At 45.0% G+C, this 22,504-nt stretch overlaps 1 protein-coding gene across 2 annotated transcripts in view; it reads right to left on the bottom strand.

Annotated features, from left to right (window-relative positions):
* LOC144808672 (adenosine deaminase 2-like) overlaps window positions 1-22,504 on the bottom strand; it is a 373,249-nt gene that overhangs the window by 183,129 nt on the left and 167,616 nt on the right. For both annotated transcript variants that reach the window (XM_078673653.1, XM_078673654.1), the window contains exon 7: window positions 6,422-6,530. In XM_078673653.1, the coding sequence (XP_078529779.1) occupies window positions 6,422-6,530 (109 nt within the window). The remainder of the gene's footprint in view (window positions 1-6,421; window positions 6,531-22,504) is intronic.

Genomic DNA, 22,504 nt, shown 5'->3' with positions numbered 1-22,504 from the left:
CTCCTCCAGACCTCGCTGCTCACACCACAGCGAGATGAGGTGATGAATTTACGACAGAATACCTAACGCCGACTGCGGTTGACTTTCGCCGTCGGCGGTCAGAGGCTCAAAGTGATTTCTGTGGGCTGGCGTTTCTGACCTCTGTGTACCAGACATGGTGTTCATGTACAAGAGTGGCAAACCTGTTTGGTAAACTTAATTCAGATGACTTTTGAGAGTGGTTCAAAGTATTTGTTGTGCCAAACTTCTTGCAATGCTGTCCAGTTTTCAGCGCTACAGAGCAGGAAAAGTACTACTTTAGGGAGTGCAGAGCTGCAGGCCAGGCCAAAATCTGCTGACACCGCTGCCTACGGTAAAGATGTATTATCTCACGCAACCGGGACCCAGCGCCACCAGCGGAGCACAGTAGTAAACACCGGAATATGGATGAATGCAGGTAAGCAGACATTTAAATCAATGTTGCGGGCCCTGCATCGCAAACTGTCACTGTCTCCTGACAACACTGGAACTACTCATGACCACTGCTGAGACCGGGAGAGGCTGAGCAGTTGGTGTTTAGGGCAGGCACACCTCTCTCATACATTCCTTGCAGGGAACTGAAAATCTAATTAAATTAGTTTTTAACAGAAACCATGCAGGTTTGAAGCATGGGTAGTTCAGAGAAAAGTTCCCACTTAATGTACAAAATACAAATATGCATTCCAGTGACCAGTTTTGCACCCAGAAGTCCTCACCAGCGTTGTGACTGGGAACAGACTGACTTTGCTACTGTACAGCAGATGAGTGTCTATGCACCCGGATGAGCCTGTGATTGTAACAAACATAGAGACACTTCTCAAGGACAAGGCAGCTCCATTATGTTTCCCCAACTAGGTGCAGCACTGGTAGTGTTGTGAATTTCCGAGAGATATTTAATTAACGCTACCAAAGTGATTTCGGAGCAGAGAAGGGTTAAACTGTTGAAAGCACATGACTGTACAAATGATATATTGCGTATTCCCAAAACTATGATCAGTTTTTCAGGGCACTAGTTTAGTTCACTTTCATTTCTGTGATTTGCAGCAGTTGTAAGATGTTCTTAGTTTCTTGTTGCTCAAATGGGTGTCATTTATGATACTTATATATGTTTCCTTCATCTTTACTGCTTAATTTTGCTTGCGAGAAAGTGTCACTCATAGTGGTTGAAATGTCCCTCATTATTACACTGGAGTTCTAAAAATGTCACACATACCAATCGGAAACCTTGGCAGCTATGCACAAATGCACTCACAAACACGCACACATGAAAACAAACAGAAATGTGCCATGAAAGATGTGCCATGAAAGACAAAGACACTCGCACAGACACTTACAGAACAAAGCAAAGGCTGGTGCTCGAGCTAAAGGAAGTAAATATACAAACATGTGTGCCCTCCACAGCTCACGATGAAAGTGGCACAAAGGCACACACGTTTTTTCTCAGACACACAAACGTAAATAAATGCTCACATACCACAGACATAAACTTGAATAACATTTCAATATTTTTTTTTACTAGAAATAGCGTTTTGATCGTACTTCCTAAAATACGTCTCCATGAGGAAACGTAATAAGAATATGTTTAGCCTGCGGTAGAAAATGGCCCAGACAAGAATTTTAATATGAGCTAATTTGAGCACCGTCAATTATTTCCTCTCCTGTCTCCGAGACGTAAGGGATTCAATGGCTGTGTAAAAATCGCCCGTCTGTAATGCGTGCATTTCTAGCAGCAAATCTGCTCGGCGCGCTGCTCCTTCTGCCTGCCTCAGCCGAGGCTCTCCTCTCCTGGAGTGGGCGGGGCTTCTGGGGGCTCGTCCGAACTGTCCAATTGGCAGGACGTCCGGACTCTTCCGAACAGAAGGGGATACACGATGCCGAGGGGATACCAGATATTACACAACACCTGTTCCTTGAGAGCTTAAAAACTACACACATGCTCTCCTGAATCCAAGCCGCGGTAAATATGGATGTTCGAGATGGAGGACAGCGTACCTAGACAACAGGTGAGAGCTGGGATATATCGGTTGGCCAAACTTGGGGGATATTTGTGTCTATATAATAGAGCCTTCCATTATGTTGGGATCATTATTTGTTTAAATAACTCATCCTGTGCACGTGACGTTAATGTAACGGTTTCCATTGTTTTTGTTTAAATACCCCATTCCTTATATGCGTTTTCATAACTTACTGATCGCTCTCGACATGCACATGATCTTTGCTAAAATTGGATAAATAACGGCAATACTTAAGCTCATATGGATCTGATAATCTCATTCCAAATGTTACTGGGGGGGGGGGGGGGGAGGGTGTTCATAACACGCACCAGACTTTGATTTCAATTTCTTTAACATATCTTTACATCTAATATGTGGACTCCTTTAAAATCTTGGGCGCATTATATAGTAGCAAGATATATATATAGATAGATATAGATAGGTTCTCTATAGGGTTACAATGGTAAGGATAGATTACGCTCTTTCGGAATATTATCGGAAACTTATAAATGAGGGTATTGAGTAGTACATCTTAATTAGACTTAAAGCACAAAGGGGCATATTAACCAAGGGGGGGGCGATAGACAATTATCGCCGATTTAGCGGCGATAATTCTATCGCCCTATTAGCAAGCTGTCGCTAACTGATGTTAGCAACAGCTTTTAGGCGATAGCGAGCGGTTTGGGGCCCGCTTTGCATGTCAGCGATGTTTATCGCTAATGACATGCAAAGTGGGCGTACACAACTCGCTAGTGACTGAAAGCAGTCAATAACATCGCTATCGCCTATTAACAAGGCAGGCGTAGCGTTGGAAATATTCGCACTAAGCGTGAATATCTCCAAAAACTAACGCCTGCTCAGACCAGTTCTTAGCCATGTTATCCATTGGGAGGTGGATAACATGGCTAAGAGCATTTTGTTGCTAATGCGTGAATATCGCTGTATTCTCAGCGATATTCACGCTATCGCCGGAAAATTTATCGCTTTGGAGATAAACGTTGCTAATAGCACTTTATCTCAGCGATATTTTCCGGCGATGCTTAGCGATAAAAAATTCGTTGCTAAGCCTAGTTAGCGATAAATATCGCTAATCGTTGGTAATATGCCCCCAAATTTTTTGATATCCGCATGTCCTCCATACTGATTGGGGCCTATCACAGCCTTTTTACGATCTATTATTTACTTCAACAATACTGTCTTCTGGAGTATCGCATATTACTCAAAACATTTAACTTTGGGTGTAAGGATTTTTAAAGTGATATTCACTAATTATAGTCCATGTGTCACTTGATAGGATTACACAGCTCTTTTTCTGTGTGACCTATTAAGGACCTAAATCATTCCTAAAGAGAGCTGCCCACAGAGTTGATTGCAGCGATCATCAGCCCCTACATAAATGACTATGGGCATTTTTTAAGTAAGTACACACTATAGTCACATCCTCAATCACCAAATTTGTGACCTCTATTTATACAGTTTTTCTATATTACAATTTTCTATATTTACGTGGATAATTGAGTGATCTGCACAACAATGGTTCTTCTAAGACCGCAATCTCTTATATGAAGGTTCAGTTTTTATTTTTAGCGACATGCTATGATTTTTTCTATACAAACTCTGACTTGTCTCTTCTCTGGTCACATGTTTGCACTTTGGAGTTCTTGGATTTCTGTTCAGTATTCTAGTTGTCTAATCATGTGGCAAATGTCGATCACCACTTTGGCATGTATTCTGAATCTTGTTCTAATAACTAATAAACACTTTTTCTATTTCTATCTCACGGTTTTTCTTGGGCCTTCTTTCTGAGAATGTAATCTTCTTACATAAGCTTGCTGGCTCGGCATTTTTCTGCAACAATGTGACCTAACCGATTTTTTGGGATGAATGGTATATTTATGTTTGTATTAATGTTTCTATAGCCTAGAGGAAGTCACTGGATGTGACGAAACACGTGTCGGCTGTTTCCGTATCTGCTCACTTGGACTGATGCACATCATCTTTAAAGAATTGTTTTGTCATCTGTACTCATTTGGGACTAACTTTGAATGCGACTAGTCTTGTTAAAAAACTTTTATAGTGATGTTTTTAGCTTGCATGTAAAAAAAATTGTATGTAATAAATTGATGAAATTTTGTCTTAAGAAACTTTGTTTAAATCCATCTTTGGGTTCCTACTTGTGATTGAACGGATTTTTGCCATATTGGTGTAAAACTTACCAAGGTTATATATTTGTAATTTTGAAAATTTAAGAGTGCCAGCATTCATTCAGTCACATTTTGGTATACTGGGACCCTCTCAGGTTCCAGTGTCTTTTTGCACCCATGGTAGTGGGGTGCTAGTAATCCTGAGTGGCACCGCAACTTACTTGATTATTTGTTATTACGTATAAATGCATATTTATATTTGCTAGCCATGCGTATATTTGATAATTCTTTGATGTGCGGCCCATCTATACACGACTAAAATTGTTGTTGAACCTCAGCGAATACATCAATTTAATTCGGCGCACTCTCCTGCGTGCCCCGATGCGGCTTGGAACCAGCAAAGTTCCTTCATATGACGTGGTAATACACTAGGTGGCAGGTTTATTAGGTGGGGGTGCTGTGGGGTGTCACAAGAAATCAGATCGAACCCTTGGTTAAGCCTTTTCTATTGGGTGTTCTCTCGACCCCAAGACCAGAGACACAAATGTGACAGAGGTTCATCCTATTGGGACTTCAGGGCTCGAAAATTCCACTCGACCGCTCGCATAGTCGAGCTAAATTTAACAAGGTCGAGCTGTTTTTAGGTCCTACTCGCCCTTTCTGGCGAGTAGGAAAGCAAACCAACTTTTGTCCTCTGTCTGTGAAAACGGAGCAAATGTGACAAGATAACAAGATTTAAAGGCATTTTTATTGCTCACAAAGTTAATTAGCAATAAAGATGCCTTTAAATCTTGTTATCTTGTCACATTTGCTCCGCATTCAGAGACGGAGCTCAAGTAGGTTGCAGTTAGGTCCAGGAAATTTTTTAAGGTACTAGTCTTGCAGGACTAGTACCATTTTTGGGATTTTTTGAGCCCTGGACTTTTATTGGCTAAACGCCACGTTACCATCCATTGGATACACATCACTCCTCCCAAATTAGCCAAATGGAGGTCGGATCTGGGTGAACAGGGGGTGGCCGAGGATCGACGACTGCTTGTGGTTCGCACTGATGAAAATGCGGTGCAAAACCTAGAGATCTGAGGAGACATGTTGGTAGGCTTGTGACTGATGACGTGCTGGACTGGACTATCAGGGACAGCGGAGTCCATTGGGCCCCTAGTAGCACCGACGTTTCACCCCTCCTGTTCCTGACTGGATGTGCCTCCTGTAACTGTTGTGTTTGCTAGCTTCTTATTTAGATCAAGCCACCTGTTGCAGTGGTGGGCTCTGCGGCACAGTGCCCCCTGCTTCTCCTCTACCCCCGCATGGCCCCTCTTTTAGATCCCCAATGAGCACCTGGGACCTGGATTCTTCTCCCTTGTATACTCTTGTCTGACTGCCAAGGGTATATATATTCGTGCTGATCTGCTGTTCCCAAAATTGTTTGTTATTCTGTTTCTTTTAAATGGTTTACCTATGGATATGATGCACCATTTACTTATGCTATTGCTGTGGTACTATTTACTCCTTTGTGATATTATTGGGCCAGAGTCAGTGGCACCGGTACAGTAGTCATGTACCCGCTGCCTGTGATATGCTGCTGATTGCATGACGCTGTGTGCTCCTTGTTGTAACACTGTTCCAATGTACGCTGTCATGTAATGTAACATACTGTGCACTTCCTTAATGAAAACAAGTATAAAAAAAACTCTTACAGTAATGGCTAAAATATTATCTCCTGAGGCTACCAGTACCACGTCCTTCGATCAGTCATGGTTCTGTTAAGGGGACTAGGGGCTCTCTGTTATTGAAAGTGTGTTCCTAAAAAGCAAAGTGATCCATTTTGCAAACATTTTCCAGGAAGAATGTACTTGACTAATATGCTACTAGTGGTATATATTCAATTGCAGAACTTAAGTAAGTCTAGCCCTCGTTTCACATAAGCTAACAAAATAAAAACACCAGGATAGGCATGTTTAGTACTAGAGATCAAAACGTAGGTGTAAATGGTTTCTAACTACCTAGATGGAGCAATACATATGCTGCAATTTACAAAATAAAAAATTCATGTACATGGGAAATTCAAGAACCTGGGGAATGTCTTCGCTCATATATTTGAACATACTTGAATTGTGAGTCCACACAATTCAGCCACTCTTCACACTTGCTTCATCTCACAATGCATCTCTCTTAGTGGCACAACGTTTACCCACTGCTTCTTCTCTGGTGCTTCATGATAATGTACACTATGAGTGAAAGGTTGCACGGTGCCCCAGTACTTACTAGTCTCACCAGCATGGAAGAAGTAAGGCAGGTCTGCTCCTTGGGAGGCAGGCATTTGAAGAGCATCCTTAAAGTACCATAGAGGGTATCCCTTGTCTTCCTCGCCAACCTGTGAAGAAGGGGAGCATCATTATGTCCACTTCAAACAGCACTTTATCTGTGACTATCAATTCCAAGAGGACACCCCACTGTGAACCACAATGGGAAGTGAAGCAGAAGCCAGATGAACTGGAGATGGGCATCTCCAAAGGCTAACACGGGGACACCAACTAGACCACATCTCATTATCTTATATTGACTTTTATTCAAATATACTGCATCAAAGATTGACAGTTTTAAATTCTTCATTCCTCCGCAAAGATGAAAGACGAAGCATTACTATTTATGTCAGTATTTTATAAGATCTGTAGAGATATAGTATACCATTGTGACTTTCACCACTGTGTAGGTATGGTTCAGCAGCACTTTCCCTTTAAAAGGCTTTTTTAAAATACAGTCGTATTTGTTTTAGATTCTCTCACGGCCAACGAACGATGAACATACATATTTTGACAGCCAGTATGCACTCATTCTACAGTATTAGATACCTCCTTCCTAGATCTCCCTCCCTTCCTAGATCTCCCTCTGCTTCGGATTCATAATTAGTCCACAAATATCCATCATCAGTGTTCCAACGCCTCCCTTCCTGAAGTTTTCTTTGAAGCACAGTGGGCGCTGTCGAGCAATAGCAGGCGAGTGGAGAACGCGACCGCAACGCAGGCGAGTGGCGAGGAGAGCGGCAAGAGGAGACGAAAGAGAAGCCGGGAGCCGGGAGGAGACGGCGGTGCCGAGCTGCTGTTCCCGCTGAGCCGAGCTGGAGCTGGAGCAGAGCGGGGGCTGATTCTGAGCCCGTCCTTGAGTCCGTCCTTGAGACCCGGAGACTCGGAGGCTCGGTGACTCACCCAGAGACTCGGACTCGGAGACTTGCCCGACGGCACTCAGTGGCATCCAGTGACAGCGGCTGCGAGAACTACACGCACGTACCTGATCAAGGCGGTGAGGAGACGCAAGGGGGGGCGGAAGCAGATGCAGAGGCAGCGGGCGGTGTGAGCGGAGGGAGCTCGTTCACAGCCACTGCTTAGCCTAGCCCAGACCTGCCTCCTTATCATCTTTTCGCCGTCCCTGTCATCTGCTCGAAGAGGCAATTTTGTAGAAGCAAGCTCTCTCTCTTTCTCCCACGATTGTGCCACCCCCAGCCTGTCCTGTGCCACAGCAGGACAGTAGGTCAGCAGGACACATACCCCAAGCGCACCCCCCCCCCCTCTGCTGGTAGTGGTGTTGAGCACCCTGAGGAGCAACAAAGGGGAGGAAGAGTAGGTTGAACAGCAAAAAACCTAATCGAGTGGAAAGTGGCAATTCAATAATCCAACTTCTGACCACTTGATCTGCCGTTTGGAGGAAAAACCCTTGTGTCAGATTGAAACTCAGCAGCCTGTGACTTGGGAGCCCGTGTGCTCAGTCACTCTCATCAGGAGGCCACCTGCAGAGACCGGGAGCGGGACTGCGAGGACCAGGAGCGCTTGCGCTACACCACTTCGCGCACCTGGTGCCTCTTCCCGCCCACCTCCTCCTCCTTTTTAGCCCAGGCTCCTGACGCGTACGCGGGACGCGCGCGAATACCGGGCAAAGAGCGGGCCCTCTATGGCCCTCAGTGGCTGAGGTAGGCTGGGCTGGGCCACGTTATTTTTATTTTTCTCTTGAGTTTCTTTGAGTGTTATTGCGGAACGCTATATATGAGATATTTGTGAACACCATCGAACAATTACATTTATTTACATACCTAAGGAATCTGAGAAATATTTTGTGACTACAATATATACTATCTGCGATATAGTTTTAGCGTGGTTGTCGTTTATTTAAAGATGACTGCTAAGAAATTACGTTCCGGAAGAGTCCTAGGGGGAAGGTCATGTACAAAAACTAGATCTAACCCACTGAGGAATAAATTTGATAACGGGGTGGTAATGAAGGGTCAGACACAGCTACTGAAACTATGGGTACAAACCGCTGAAATCCCGGATACATGCGGTTCTCAGATGGAGCCTCTGGTGGGGGCACCGTCTGTTGTGGAAAAAGGTTTATCGTTACCTAAACCAACACCCTCTGTGGCTAATCTTCCTGAATATACTCTAGGGGGTGAAAGGTCCGATATTAAGATGAAAGATACGATTGTTTCTCGATCTAATAATTCTCCCGGTACAAAATGTCCCGATACTACAAAAAAAGGAGAATCCCTTTTGTCCAGTATTGATCTTGAATTATGTGGACGATATATGGAGGATGGAAAACTGAATCACGCAAATCACAGTAAGACGCCATCAGGAGCAAAGCCGTCAGGATTATTGCTTTATAGTAGTACTCCCTCTTTAACATCTGACGATATTCCTTCTTTACATAATGACTCATAGGAGTTTATTACTTAACCTATCCGGCATTTGCCCCATTGCCGCTTCTGGATTGCCAAAAGAGGATAGACCTATTTCTGACTGCTTAATAGTTTTAGAACACTTGCTGTCCTCCATACTTTCATTACTGAGTAAATTTGTTGGAAATTCTGACTGTACCTTGGACTCAGTTACCCAGATTCTGAAAGTGTTGTTGGCAAAAAGTGTAGAAAATGCCGCTACTGTTGCCCCGGAGATTGTTTCCCCTTGTGTCATCAATAATTCACCGGAAAAAAATGCTCCGACAGAAATACCTGAAATAATTAACACAAATGAATCCTTAGAGATATTTATTCTGCCTGTCTCTAATGATATGAAGGTATTAGAACCAATCCTAAAAGAAGACAGTTTGGTGGAGATTGACCCTATGGTGGGAAAAGAGTTATTCCCAATTTTCACCACTGAACGAAAGGAGCTAGAAGTGATTGCCGATGAAAATGGAAAAGTCATTAAAAGTAGAAAGAATAAAGGGAAAAAAGGAAACCTGTTCGCAAGTATAAGAAGAAAAAACAGAGGCAAATAATTTTCCAAAGTCATATGAACAATGATGATTATAATGATCCAGAGATTGGAGATAAATCTTTATTGGACATTTTTTCTAATAAGGTGACCGACCATACTAATGTTTCTGTAGCTAAAAGTACTCGTCATAACAGCACTAACATTACGCAAGTCCCTACTCGAGAGAACATTTCACCATTGTCCAGTGTTCCAATCGAAGAAGTGATGAGAATTATGCCTGCTGTACCAGGGGCACTTAATCCATCTGCGCCTATTTTTCAATTACCGGCTGAGGTTGCCACAATCTCTTCTTCTTCACAAAAAGAACTGTTTAATCCATATGTGGATACCTTGACTTTGGACTTCTTGCCACTATTTGACTCTGATCTATACTTAAACAGGTCTTGGTTACTTAACTGTTTTCAGGAGATTGATTGTTTAAAACTCATTCAGTCAAATGACATCGATTTGGTTTCCTTAGTAAGGGATGAAAATGGTTTGTGTGTACGGGCAAAATTTTACTCTAAAATAATAGTTAATCTTGTGTTTCAACAGGCTGAATCATTTCAATGTAGAGGGATAGATGTGCTACCCTTTTTACATAACGAAAAGGATATCCCCCATAGAGGATGGGCCACAAAGCTGGGTGTTAGGCAGGAGAATAGGCCTAAATCTATTGAAGACTTACAAATCAAGGTTTTGAAAGGTAAACGTATGGTTTCCCAGATTATACCTCCTCTGATTATGGCTGCCCCTATAAAAGAAGATAATCATCTGTGGAATTGGCTACCAGGAGTTTTATCTAGTAATAACTCGGATAATCCAAGACTGTTTCAACATCTTTAGCAGTCAGTTAAAAGTTATATCCTGGAATGCAGCAGGGTTATCTAATAGTCCGGAGAAATTTGATTTTTTACTTTCTTTAAATGCGGATGTGATATGCATCCAAGAAACCTGGTGTAAGAATGGTCTACATGGTGGAAAGGATTATTTTGTGCTAGAGGCAGCAGCCGCGCCAGCAAAAAAAGGTCATGCAAAAGGGGGAATTGCCTGTTTCTTGTCTAATGCATTGCAATGGCAATTCTCTCATTATGTTGACAAAAGCAACCTTTTTCAAGCCATAACTTTTAATAACCTAACCATTCTAGGTAGCCAGTGCTCTTTAGTAATTATCAATGCATACATTCCGCCGGATGATGGTTTTAATATCGTTTTGAAACAAATGTTTTCATTTGTCAAAAAGTTATTTGAATGTGACCAGCCCCCTTATATTCTAATGGTGGGCGATTTAAATAGTAAGGTGTCCCACTCAAGCATAAATCTGTTTAGAACTAAGTCTAAGGAAGAGGCTTACAATATACCACAATCTATTTTCCCAAGTAAAATAAAAACTAGTAAAAGAGGGAAGATATTGTTGCAAGAACTTAGCCATTCAGAGGGGTTGATTGTAAATGGTAGGATGGCATCTGATAATCCAGCCAAATTCACACATAGGTCCCCTAAGGGAGAATCTATCCTCGATTACGTAGTTATGGACTATGTTTCTTTTTTCCTTATTCAGGACTTAATGGTCTCTCAGACAATCATGAGCGATCATAACGTGATCAGTATAACGCTTTTATTACAACCTCAGGTCACGGATACATGGTCTTTAAATACTGATGGAGTTTCTTTGCATTGTAAGTCGGGCATATGTTTGTGGAACCCGACGACTATGAAGGGTTTGCAAAATTTTCTTGCAGAAACCATACTCGAATTAAAAGAGTGGCAGGGTATGGAAATTTTCCATTTTGAAAAGTTTATGGAAAAAGTCACTGCGATTGCAAAGAAGCCTAGATATTCCAGGAAAACGACTTTTGTCCCTAGCTTATTGTGGCCTTTAAATAAAGAAATAAATAAACTAGTGAGGCAACAGTTTCTTTCACGATCCACGGAAACTAAAGCTAAGCTATCCCTGTTAAAAAGAAGGAGGACCAGAGCGAGAGCAAAATTAAAGAAAGAAAAAGAAGACTCCCTCTGGATCAGTTTAAGGGAGGCTTCCTTTTACGGTAAATCGAGAGAATTCTGGTCTATAATTGGCAAGGGATGTGGGGTAAGAACTTGCCCTACCCCTGTCTCAATTCCCGAAGATGTTTGGCGTTCATTTATATTGAACCTGTATGCATCAAATGACATAGAGGGCAAGGATAGTGATCTTTTATGGGACTGTAGGTCTGCTATGGATTCTCCATCTGAGGATTCCATTGCTTTGGCAATCAAGAGTATGCGCTCATCCGGAGCACTGGGACCAGATGAGTTACCTATTTCAGTATTGAAACAGGATGCTACTACCTGGAGCAGGATTCTCTTCCCTCTGTTTAAAGCATGTTTCCTATTAAGAACAGTCCCTATTTCTTGGAAGGGAAGCATATTAATACCCTTATTTAAGAAGGGCGAGCGGTACAAACCGATGAACTATCGTTTGATCGCTCTACTGGATGCGGTTGGAAAAGTTTTTGCTAAATGCCTTTTACTACTAATTGAAGATTGGGTGGAGGCAAATAATATTTTACCTTTGGAACAGACTGGGTTTCGTAAAAAACATGGTACACTTGATAATTTGACTGCCCTCCAAGTGATTACGGACAAATATGTGCGAATCCGGGGAGGTGGGGTATACGCAGCATTTATAGACTTCTCCACGGCGTTTGACAAGGTGGATCGCCCAACGCTATGGAGAAAGCTTGCTGTAATGGGTATGCCGCCCCATCTACTGAAACTTGTAAGATCCCTTCATTCGAATACCTGGTGTAAGGTGCTACAAGGTGGAGAAAGGGGTCTTTCTCAGTCCATTCCATCTTTAAATGGGTTAAAACAGGGATGCCTATTGGCCCCCATGTTGTTTTCTCTGTATACTGCGGACCTTCCTGCTTCTATTGCTGCAGGTGTTGGTCTAGCCCCGGTGGTTGGAGGATCATCCATCTCTGTTCTTATGTATGCGGATGATATCCTCATTTTAGATCTAACTCCCAAGGGCTTATCTAATCGCCTACATGCTTTAAACTTATTTGCAGAGGAACATTTCATGAAGATTAACGTTTCCAAAAGCAAAATTATGTGTATTACTGGAAGGAAAAAATGTAGATCTGCAGATTTTCGATGGGCTATTGGCGGTCAGAGACTAGAGGTGGTCAAAAATTACCCCTTTTTAGGCAAAATAATCTCGGCAAACCTAAGTGAAAGACCTCATATTGAACATAACTCTCGTAAGGCACTGTCACATGGTATGGGGTTATGTTCGCTCTATTCTGCTACAGGGAAAAGACACTTTGCACGATTTCTGGAAGTGTATAATGCAAAAATCCCTGCCACTCTGTTGTATGGATTAGAATTGGTGGAATTAAAAAATTGGGGTTTTTTGCAGTTAATGGAGGGAAAGGTTTTGAGAAGAATTTCTTCTTTTAATACAGCTTGCTCCGTGTCCACATGTAGGCTGGAATTTGGCCTTAGGAGCTGTTGGGTACAGGGGTTGATTGCCCTAGTAAGATGGGTGGCATGTTTGGCCAGAGGTGATGTGGGTACCTTACGGGCATATATAAAAAAGGAACTACTGGGTAATCTAAATGAGTTCTCATTATTAGTAAAAAATTTCAGAATAGCTGTAAAATTGCTAGAGTTGGAGGAAAATACTTTGTTTTTACTTTCTCCTTCTCAATTAAAATCTAAGCTGAAATATGCATCGTGGGAACTCTGCTTTAAATTGGATATGATTGCACAAAATGGAAAGAAGGGTGGTGAACTTCTTCTAAATTCGTACGCAATAAAGCAGGCACAGCAGTATGTCTCTTGGAATATCCCACATCGAGTACGAAGGCTATGGTTCCTCCTGCGACATGATTTACTTCCTTTAAATTCTCTTTTAGCAAAGTGGTATGGAACATCTCCCATATGCAACTTTTGTAATAAGGCAGTTCAAGACCGAAATCATGTTTTGTTTATTTGTCCTATATTACGCCCATTTCGTTCTAAATGGTTGAGACCTATTTGCCTACAATTGGGAATTCTTAATGTAAATACTTTTTTTCATGCCCTTTATTGTCCACCCAATGAAAAGTTTTGCTTCAAAATTTTTTACTTTTTTAGGAGTTTTTTAGATATTTATTAATGAAATTTGTAGTGATAATTTCTGGATTCCCCGGTTTGTGTTCATGTGGTGTTCTCTTTTTGTATCCTTTTTCCTCTCCTTTTGTTCATTACTGTATATTATTTTCGAAGATGTTGGTGTTTTATTATATGATTGTTATATGTGGCCCTCGTTTGAGAGCCGAAAACATATCAATAAAAACTTGAAAAACTTCCTGAAGTTAAGGATGGCCGGAACAGTTAACCTCAAGCCCCTACTATCTGTTCCACTACACTCATCCCTTGGTTCCCTCCCACCCTCACTGTATTTTCTAAATTATTTTCTTACACATTCAAGCTTTATCAATGTATTTTTCCTTCACCTTACAAAAGTCCATTCCTGTTTCCCAGCTACCATGTGTTGGGGGTGAAGGGGGTGGAGAAGGGAGGATTTTCCTGCGCAATTTCACTTTTATCCACTATGCATCCCATACCCATCAGTAATTTTTGGCATCTTGTGTGGTCAGTTGGGTCCCACACCCCCAAGGTTACCAGTTTTGGTGTCAGTTCCAACAAAACCCCTGATGCTTTTTCCAGTGATACGGCTATCGCCTTCCAGTATGTGTTTTTTTAAACTCTTTGTATTAGGTACAGGACTTGTAATGGTATCGCATACAGAGATAAAGTACATACAAAGTTTGTGCTTCACATCATAACTGCTTCCTCTGGTATCCATACATATTTGTTACATAATTACTTTTGGTTAATTGGTAAACATTTGGAACCTATTTCTATTTCCTACTACCTACCTACTTGTCAGGTGGTAACGCAAAAATATTTCCTCTGAAGTTGTTCCATTTTCCCCGCTCTCATATCTTGGGACACCCTCTATGTAGATATACGCTCCCTTCTCCGCCACCATGGACCCATCTATATCATTGCACCATTCCCGGTATGCCAAAATGTTCTGCGCTCCCCAGTTTGTGGCAATGTTGTGTTTGGCTATTGTTATGCCTAGTGTCGCCCAGTCTTGGGCCGCATGATTGAGATCTGTTGCTTCCCATATATTCAGGAGACATCGCATGGGCTCCGGTGGTACGGGAGCTCCGCTAACTTGTGTTATTGTGCGCATAATTGCTTCCAAATATATTGTGATCTCTGCGCATGACTATATCGTGTGGTAAAATGTGTCTATTGCCCGACAGTTCCTCAAGCAGAGTTGGTTGTCAGTCTTTCCCATTTTATATCAATCAATCATACCATTTGTATAGCGCACTATTCACCCAGGAGGGTCTCAAGGCGCTTAGGGGAAGGGGTATGCTACTGCTCGAACAGCCAGGTCTTGAGTTGTCTCCTGAAGGCGAGATGGTCCTGGGTCAGCCGAAGGTGGATGGGGAGGGAGTTCCATGTCTTGGCAGCCAGGTAAGAGAAGGATCTTCCTCCGGCGGTGGCTCTTTGGATGCGTGGTACGGCGGCGAGGGCGAGGCTGGTGGACCGTAGCTGGCGGGTGGGCGTGTAGAAGGTCATGCGGTCGTTGAGGTACTTGGGGCCCAGGTCGTGGAGAGACTTGTGTGCGTGGGTGAGGAGCCGGAACGTGATCCTCTTGTCAACGGGGAGCCAGTGCAGGTTCCTCAGGTGGCTGGAGATGTGGCTGCGTCGGGGGACATCCAGGATGAGTCGGGCAGAGGCGTTCTGGATGCGCTGGAGTATTTTCTGTAGCTTGGCTGTGGTTCCTGCATAGAGGGCGTTTCCGTAGTCCAGTCGGCTGGTGACGAGTGCCTGGGTGACTGTCTTCCTGGTCTCGGTCGGGATCCAGCGGAAGATCTTGCGAAGCATACGCAGGGTATTGAAGCACGATGAGGAGACGGCGTTGACTTGTCTGGTCATCGAGAGGGAGGAGTCCAGGATGAAGCCCAGGTTGCGTGCGTGGTCGGTTGGCTTGGGTGCGGTGCCCAGGGCTGGGGGCCACCAGGAGTCGTCCCAGGCGGAGGGCGAAGATTCCAGGATGAGGACTTCCGTCTTGTCCGAGTTCAGTTTCAGGCGGCTGTACTTCATCCACTCAGCGACGTCTTTCATCCCTTCGTGTAGGCAGGTTCTGGCGGTGTCGGGGTCTCTGGTGAGGGAGATGATCAGCTGGGTGTCATCGGCGTAAGAGATGATCCGTCGGTGATCCGGAGTGGATGGTGTTCATCGTGCGGGCTGTGTCCTCGGTGGTCACCGTGGTCCAGGTGCGGAGGGTGGTGGTGGTGGTGGAGGGCGTTGGTTCGACGGTGGGGTGCATGGATGGTGCGCTGAAGCTGTTGTGGATGTCGGCGATCTTGCGGTGGAAGAACGAGGCGAGGGAGTCGCAGAGGTCTTGTGACGGAGTAATGTCGTTGGTGCCGGTGCTGGGGTTGGAGAACTCCTTGACGATGCTGAAGAGTTCCTTGCTGTCGCGGGTATTGTTGTCCAGTCGTTCCTTTAGGGATTTCTTCTTGGTGGTGCGGATAAGCTGGTGGTGCTTGCGGGTGGCGTGTTTGAGGGCGGTCATGTTGTCGGTGGTCCGGTCGTGGAGCCAGGCTTTCTCGAGGGTGCGACAGATCTTCTTGGAGTCCTTCTATAAGGTTACCGTTGTGAAATAGATTCCGTGGAGCACTTTAAGTTGTATTAAACATAATACACCAGCAATTACAGAGGCGGGAGGTGGCGATTAAAGAGCTGGAACAGCGATACACGCAGACGGGTGATACTGCTCTGTTGGGAGACATAAGGGCCCTCTTGTCAGAACACCACCAATTTGCTGCAGATGAACTAAAATATATCTTCAAACGGACGACTGCCAGAAGGTACGGGGAGGGGGGTAAACCTGGCAGGGCACTGGCTGAAAAAATCTGTACGGGCAGGGCACCGCAACACGTCGAGGCAATACAAACTAAGACAGGCGAACGAACACACAATATCAAGAACATCATGGGAGAGTTCATGGGCCCATATGGGGCACTATATGAGGCACGACCAGTCATACCGCAAGAGGACCTGTTGGCCTATATGGCCGATGTGGAAATAGCGTGGTTGGCTGACGGACACAGAGAATACCTAGCGTGACCTATCACAACTCAGGAGGTTGTAGACACCATTAAACGACTTCCTAATGGCAAAGCCCCGGGGCCGGACGGTTTTGTGATCGAATTTTACAAAGCATTCGCGGATATACTTGCCCCACATCTACTGCGGCTATATGAAGCCTCACATGAGGCGCAGACACTACCGGCCTCGATGAGAGAGGCGCTCCTCATTGCCGTACTGAAGCCTGACAAGGATGGGGAACAATGCGATTCTTATCGCCCTCTCTCGCTAATAAATGTGGACACCAAAATACTGGCGAGCTTACTGAGCTTGAAACCACTCATGCCGCTGTTGATTAGGCCTGACCAGTCTGGGTTCATCCCGGACAGATCAACCACACACAACACCCGAACCTTGTTCGCACTGGCGCACTACCTGGCTCCGGACATAAAAGCAGTGGCGGTCCTACTAGACGCAGCCAAAGCTTTTGATACAATTGACTGGCCCTTCCTCCATGCGGTACTGTTACGAATGGGTTTCCCACCATTGTTTACAGGCTGGATTACGATGCTATACACGAACTTAACAGCGCGAATTCGAATAAATAAACACCTCTCGGACCCAATAGCCATTGGACGCGGCACCAGGCAGGGATGTCCGCTCTCGCCAATGCTGTTTGCCCTTATACTCGAGCCATTGGCGTGTAAGATCAGACAACATCATCACTATTCGGCCATTCAGCTCCCAACGCGACCCATACACATATCTCTATACGCTGATGATATGGTCCTATATGTAAAAAACCCTGAACAACATCTCAACCCGCTGCTGCGGGAATATATTAAGTTTGGCCAATACTCAGGGCTGCAGATTAATTGGTCCAAATCCCTCGTGCTGGCATTAACGGATGGTACCAAGCCTACCACACTGGACTATCCTCTGGAGTGGCAGGACGAGCCAACTAGATACTTAGGTATATGGTTCCATAGGGATCCGGAATTGGTCATCCGCACTAATTACGGGAGAGCTATATCCTCACTGGAAGACAAAATCAAGAGGTGGGTTGGGCTGCCGATGTCCCTGGCTGATAGACTCGCTATAGTGAAAATGGTGCTGCTACCTAAATTTCTGTATCTGTTCAACAACATACCTATTAAGCCCCCAGCAGAGGTGTTCTGTAATATAAATCCCTTATACTGTCATTAATATGGGCGGGCAAACAGGCCAGATTAGATTTACAAACAATGACACTGCCGTACGCTAAAGGAGGGTTTAAGGTTCCAGATATTTACCTGTATTATCTCTGCGCCCATGCGCAATTCGCGCATTACTGGTTCCATGAGATACCTTTCCTAACACACGTAGCGGTGGAAAAGGGTGATGCAGATCCTATCCCGCTGACAAGTATATTGCCTCATAACAGACCCAGATTGCATGAACACGACATCAACCCGGTAAATGCCACAATTGAAGCATGGAGACTATTAGGCAAGACAGCGCGAAGCATGCCACTTTACGCACCAGCACTCCCACTGGCTCACCACCCGGCCATATCCGTAACTCAGGAGCAAGTCGGAATGGACCTACTAAAACATGCTGGCATAGATAGGATGGGCGATCTATACAGGGACGGGAAGTTCGTAACCCTAGACGCACTACACTACATTCAAAATCCGACATTGCTCTTTAGTTTCAACTACTACAGACTACAGAGGGCGATGAAAGAATATTACCCGACATTTCCGGATGAGCCTCAGACGCTAGCCCCTTTGCAACTAGTTCTTACCACACCCTCGGCCTCACACTTGGTGTCTAGACTCTACAACAGCGCGCAGACACACATTGGGGGTAACACTGCACGGGCCCGGGAAAAATGGTGCGCGGCGCTAGATGATACCCTCACAGAAGTGGAATGGGAGACATCCTGTGCACTGACGGGAATGCTGACACCAAATGGCAATCTAAGACTCATTCACTATAAATACTTGCATCAAGTGTATCACACGCCTCACAGATTGCACAGGTATGGCTTGAGGGATAACTCCAACTGCGTAAGGTGTGGGCAGGACGATGCAGACTTTATGCACTTAGCGTGGCATTGTAACTTGGTAGCGCAGTACTGGGTGCAAGTGATAAAGGCCATTAACGACATGTTGGGAGCGACTCTGCCATGCACGGCCAAAATCTGTTTGCTAGGACTGGTGCCGCAGCTGAAAGCGCGGAGGCGGAAACTGTGTGTGATTGCCCTGCTAATGGCGAAAAGGAGAGTATCATTGCACTGGAGCAGTAAACTGAAACCTAGGGTGCAAAACTGGTTGGAGGACTTGGCATATTGCTGCGACACACTAGCCACATACGAGGAGGAGCTGCCAGCAGGCTCGCGCCCCAGAGACTATTGGGCACCTTTTAGACAATACCTGGTAACGATTGCTGCGGACCGGGACGCACGAACAGAGCTGAATTGACACTAACCTCATATTGGAAAGGGGGATTACTCGACGAAGTGATGGAGGGGGGAGAATGCTGTGACGCAGTGCTTTAGGTTTTTAGGGGTTGTGTTAAATTGTTCCTCTAGGTTACGGAGGTTACAAATCTAATGAACAAAATGTAAGACCATAAGCGCCACTGTACCTGCATACCACATTGTCTAATTACAAACTTGATAGTCATGGCATGAACACGCCGCCGGACCTACGGTTGTCGGCTGAGGGGCCGTGTATGAACAGCGACATGATTAATGATACCAACAAACTGTTGAGCCGGCCTCATGCGGTTGTAGGCGAAGTGAATGTATATTGACTTTGTGACAATGGAAAATAAAAGTCTTACAAAAAAAAAAAAAAAAGTTGTATTAAACATAATTTTGAAGTGAGATGAGCCTATACGATTCATGCCTGGTGTAGGTTTGCCCTCTTTTGGGATCAGTAGAACTGCTGTAGCATGCATATCATACGTTAGCTTCCCAACTTGAAATGCCTTTGTTATTGCCGTTTGGAGTGGAGCCACGACCCTGCCCCTTAGTTTCCTAAACCGCTCAATCAGAAAGCCATTTAGTCCAGAGGCTTTACCAAATTGCATTAGAAGCATCACTGTGGATATCTCATAAATCATAATGTCCTTCTCTAGATCTTCCACCTTGTTCCATCCTAACCATCTCATAGGAGGGGGTCTGTCGAAGAGCCAAGTTTTGAGATTTCTCGTGAAGATCGGGAGCGATGTTGTCTGTCTGAGATGGAGCGGTAGGGCGTTCCAGGCTCTGGCCGCAAGGAAGGAGAAGGAGCGGCCACCTGATCTGGTCTTTCTAGTGCGGGGAACCAGGAGAGCTGGCCTGATCATAGGGTCCTTTGGGGTGGGTGGAATTTGAGTCGGCTGTTCAGATATGCTGGTCCGGTGTTGTAGAGGGCTTTGTGTGCATGGGTGAGAATCTTGAAGGTGATTCGAGCCTCAATGGGGAGCCAGTAGAGTGTACGCAGGTGTTGGGAGATATGGCAGTGTCTTGGCAGGTTGAGAACCAGTCTTGCGGCGGCAGTCTGGATGTTTTGTAGCTTGCAGGTGAGGTTTTTGTTTATTCTGGCGTAGAGTGCGTTGCTGTAGTCGAGTCTGCTGGTGACAAGGGAGTGAGTGACGGTCTTTCTGTGCTCGAGGTGGGATCCATTTGAAGGTCTTATGTAGGAGGCAGAGGGAGAGGAAGCAGGAGGGTGAGACGGAGTTGATCTGGCGGTTCATTTTGAGCTCGGAGCCCAGGATGATTCCAAGGTTGCGTGCATGGTCCGTGGGGGTGGGTGGGCTTCCGAGGGCGGGAGGCCACCAAGTGTCGTTCCAGGCATCAGGGTTTGGGCTCATGATGAGTACTTCTGTTTGAGTTGTAGGCAGCTGCTTTTCATCCATTTGGCATCAGCTTCCATGCCTTCTTGAAAGTTGTGTTTGGCTGTATTGGGTTCGTTGGATAGGAAGAGGATGAGTTGGGTGTCGTCTGCGTATGACATAATGTTGAGTCCGTGGGTTATGACGATGGGGGCGAGCGGAGCCACACACATTGGGAGGCTTAAAAGACTCCAGGTATCTGACAAACTCCTACACAATTGTGTCACTAAGTCTCTAGATTCTGTTTTCACTTCTCTTACCAAAGGAACAAACGACGGATGGAATGCTGAACAATGTAGACATTCACCCCAATCACAAAGATCTGGGTTTAATCCATCGTTCTTTTGCTCCCCATGACACCCCAGTTTGGACCCAGCCATATGTAAATCAGTCTTGACCCTGTTCCTTATGGAAACAGTCCAGCACAAACTGCCAAGCGGGTCCTCCCTGGACCGGAAACAAGCATTCTGGGACCGGCTTCGGGGCATCACCCCTCATCAGCCAGGCTAGCTTGAACCCAGTGGTGCAGTGAGCACGATACCCATGCCTGGGCATACCCTTCCCACTGAGGGAAACAAATGCAAAAGGAACAAATGATGGACGGAATGCTGAACAATAAAAATATTCACCCCCAGACAACAAAGATCTGGGTTTAATCCATCGTTCATTTGCTCACCATGCCACCCCAGGTTGGACCCAGCCATATGCAAATCTGTCTTGACCCTGCTCCTTATGGGAACAGTCTAGCCCGAACTGTCAAGCCAAGTCCTCCCTGGACCGGAAACAAGCATCCTGCGATCACTTATTTTACCGCCATTCTTTGCCTCCCTCTATTCCCCTGCCATGCTAACAGTTTACCCATTTTTCCCCCCTTCCTATATACGTTTTTATTTTGCTAGATAGGACATTCTTGCCTTTTGCTTAGCCACCAATAGGTACTCTGCCCTTTTGAGTTCCATGCCTGTCTTGCCCGAAGGGGTTGGGTTGTCTGCATGGTCCCTCTCTAGGTTACTTAGTTCTCCTTACTGGGTGGATAGCCTGGCTTGTCTTTCCCTTCTGTCCCCTATTTCCCCGTTAATGATGATACCTCTAATCGTGGCCATGTATGCTTCCCACACTACCACTGGGTTCCCCACTGAGGTCTTGTTTTCCCTAAAGTAGAACTTGGTCACTTTATCTAATCCCTTACTTTCCTGTTTATTTCTCAGATGCCTTGATTCCATTGTCAAGGACCTTTTAGGTTTCTGTATTTTGGTGGTGAATGTCGCCAGCAGGGGGGAGTGGTCACTAAGGCCCCTGGCAAGGTATGTTGCTTGTCTAAATCTTTTGTGTGAGTCCCCGTGGTGTAGGGATAGTCAATCTGTGAGTGCAAATTGTGTGCTTCAGAGTAAAAGAAGTAATCTCTCTCCGAGAGGTTTACGGCTCTCCACACATCCTTCAAGCATAACGTTTGTGTGAAGTATACTAGTTTCCCTCTGGTTGTTTCCCCTTCCACCTTCGCACTCATTCTATCAAAGCTTGTGTCTAACACCAGGTTGAAGTCTCCGCCCACCAGCACAACCTCTGACTTTCAGTAATGTGGGCATCTGAGGCCCGGGGGGAGGGGGAGATATATATATATTGACTAGTAGTATTTCGTCACCTTCATATTTGCCCTGTATGGCAATATAGCATCTCTATGTATCTGTCTTGGTGTGTTTTGTTTTGTGTGGAATGGGTTTTCCTTGTCAGTAGTATTACCCCTCTAGAGTCTGAGGAATTTTGAGCATATCCCGTCAGTCTACACCTCCCATGCCCCATACTGCAGTGCTGCATGTCAGTGATGTGTCTCTTCCAGGTATACAATATCTGGTTTAACTTTATTGCTTTCTGCACTAAACTCTGTTAACCTTATCCCCCAGGCCATTCCCATTCCAGGATATTATTGTCAATGAGTCCACACCACACCTCAACAGATCCTGCTCAAGTGCATTCTGCTTACCACAAACGACACACTCAAGACCATGAAGAAAATCCACTCGGGCCCCCTCGGATCCCTGCCCGTATCACATCCTCCATAGAGAAGCCACCTCCTTTGACCCAAGCTATG

This window comes from Lissotriton helveticus, chromosome 1_1, assembly GCF_964261635.1.
Source record: "Lissotriton helveticus chromosome 1_1, aLisHel1.1, whole genome shotgun sequence".
NCBI lineage: Eukaryota > Metazoa > Chordata > Amphibia > Caudata > Salamandridae > Lissotriton > Lissotriton helveticus.
Note: the sequence above shows the minus strand (reverse complement) of the source record. Positions and strands in the feature narration are given on the sequence as shown.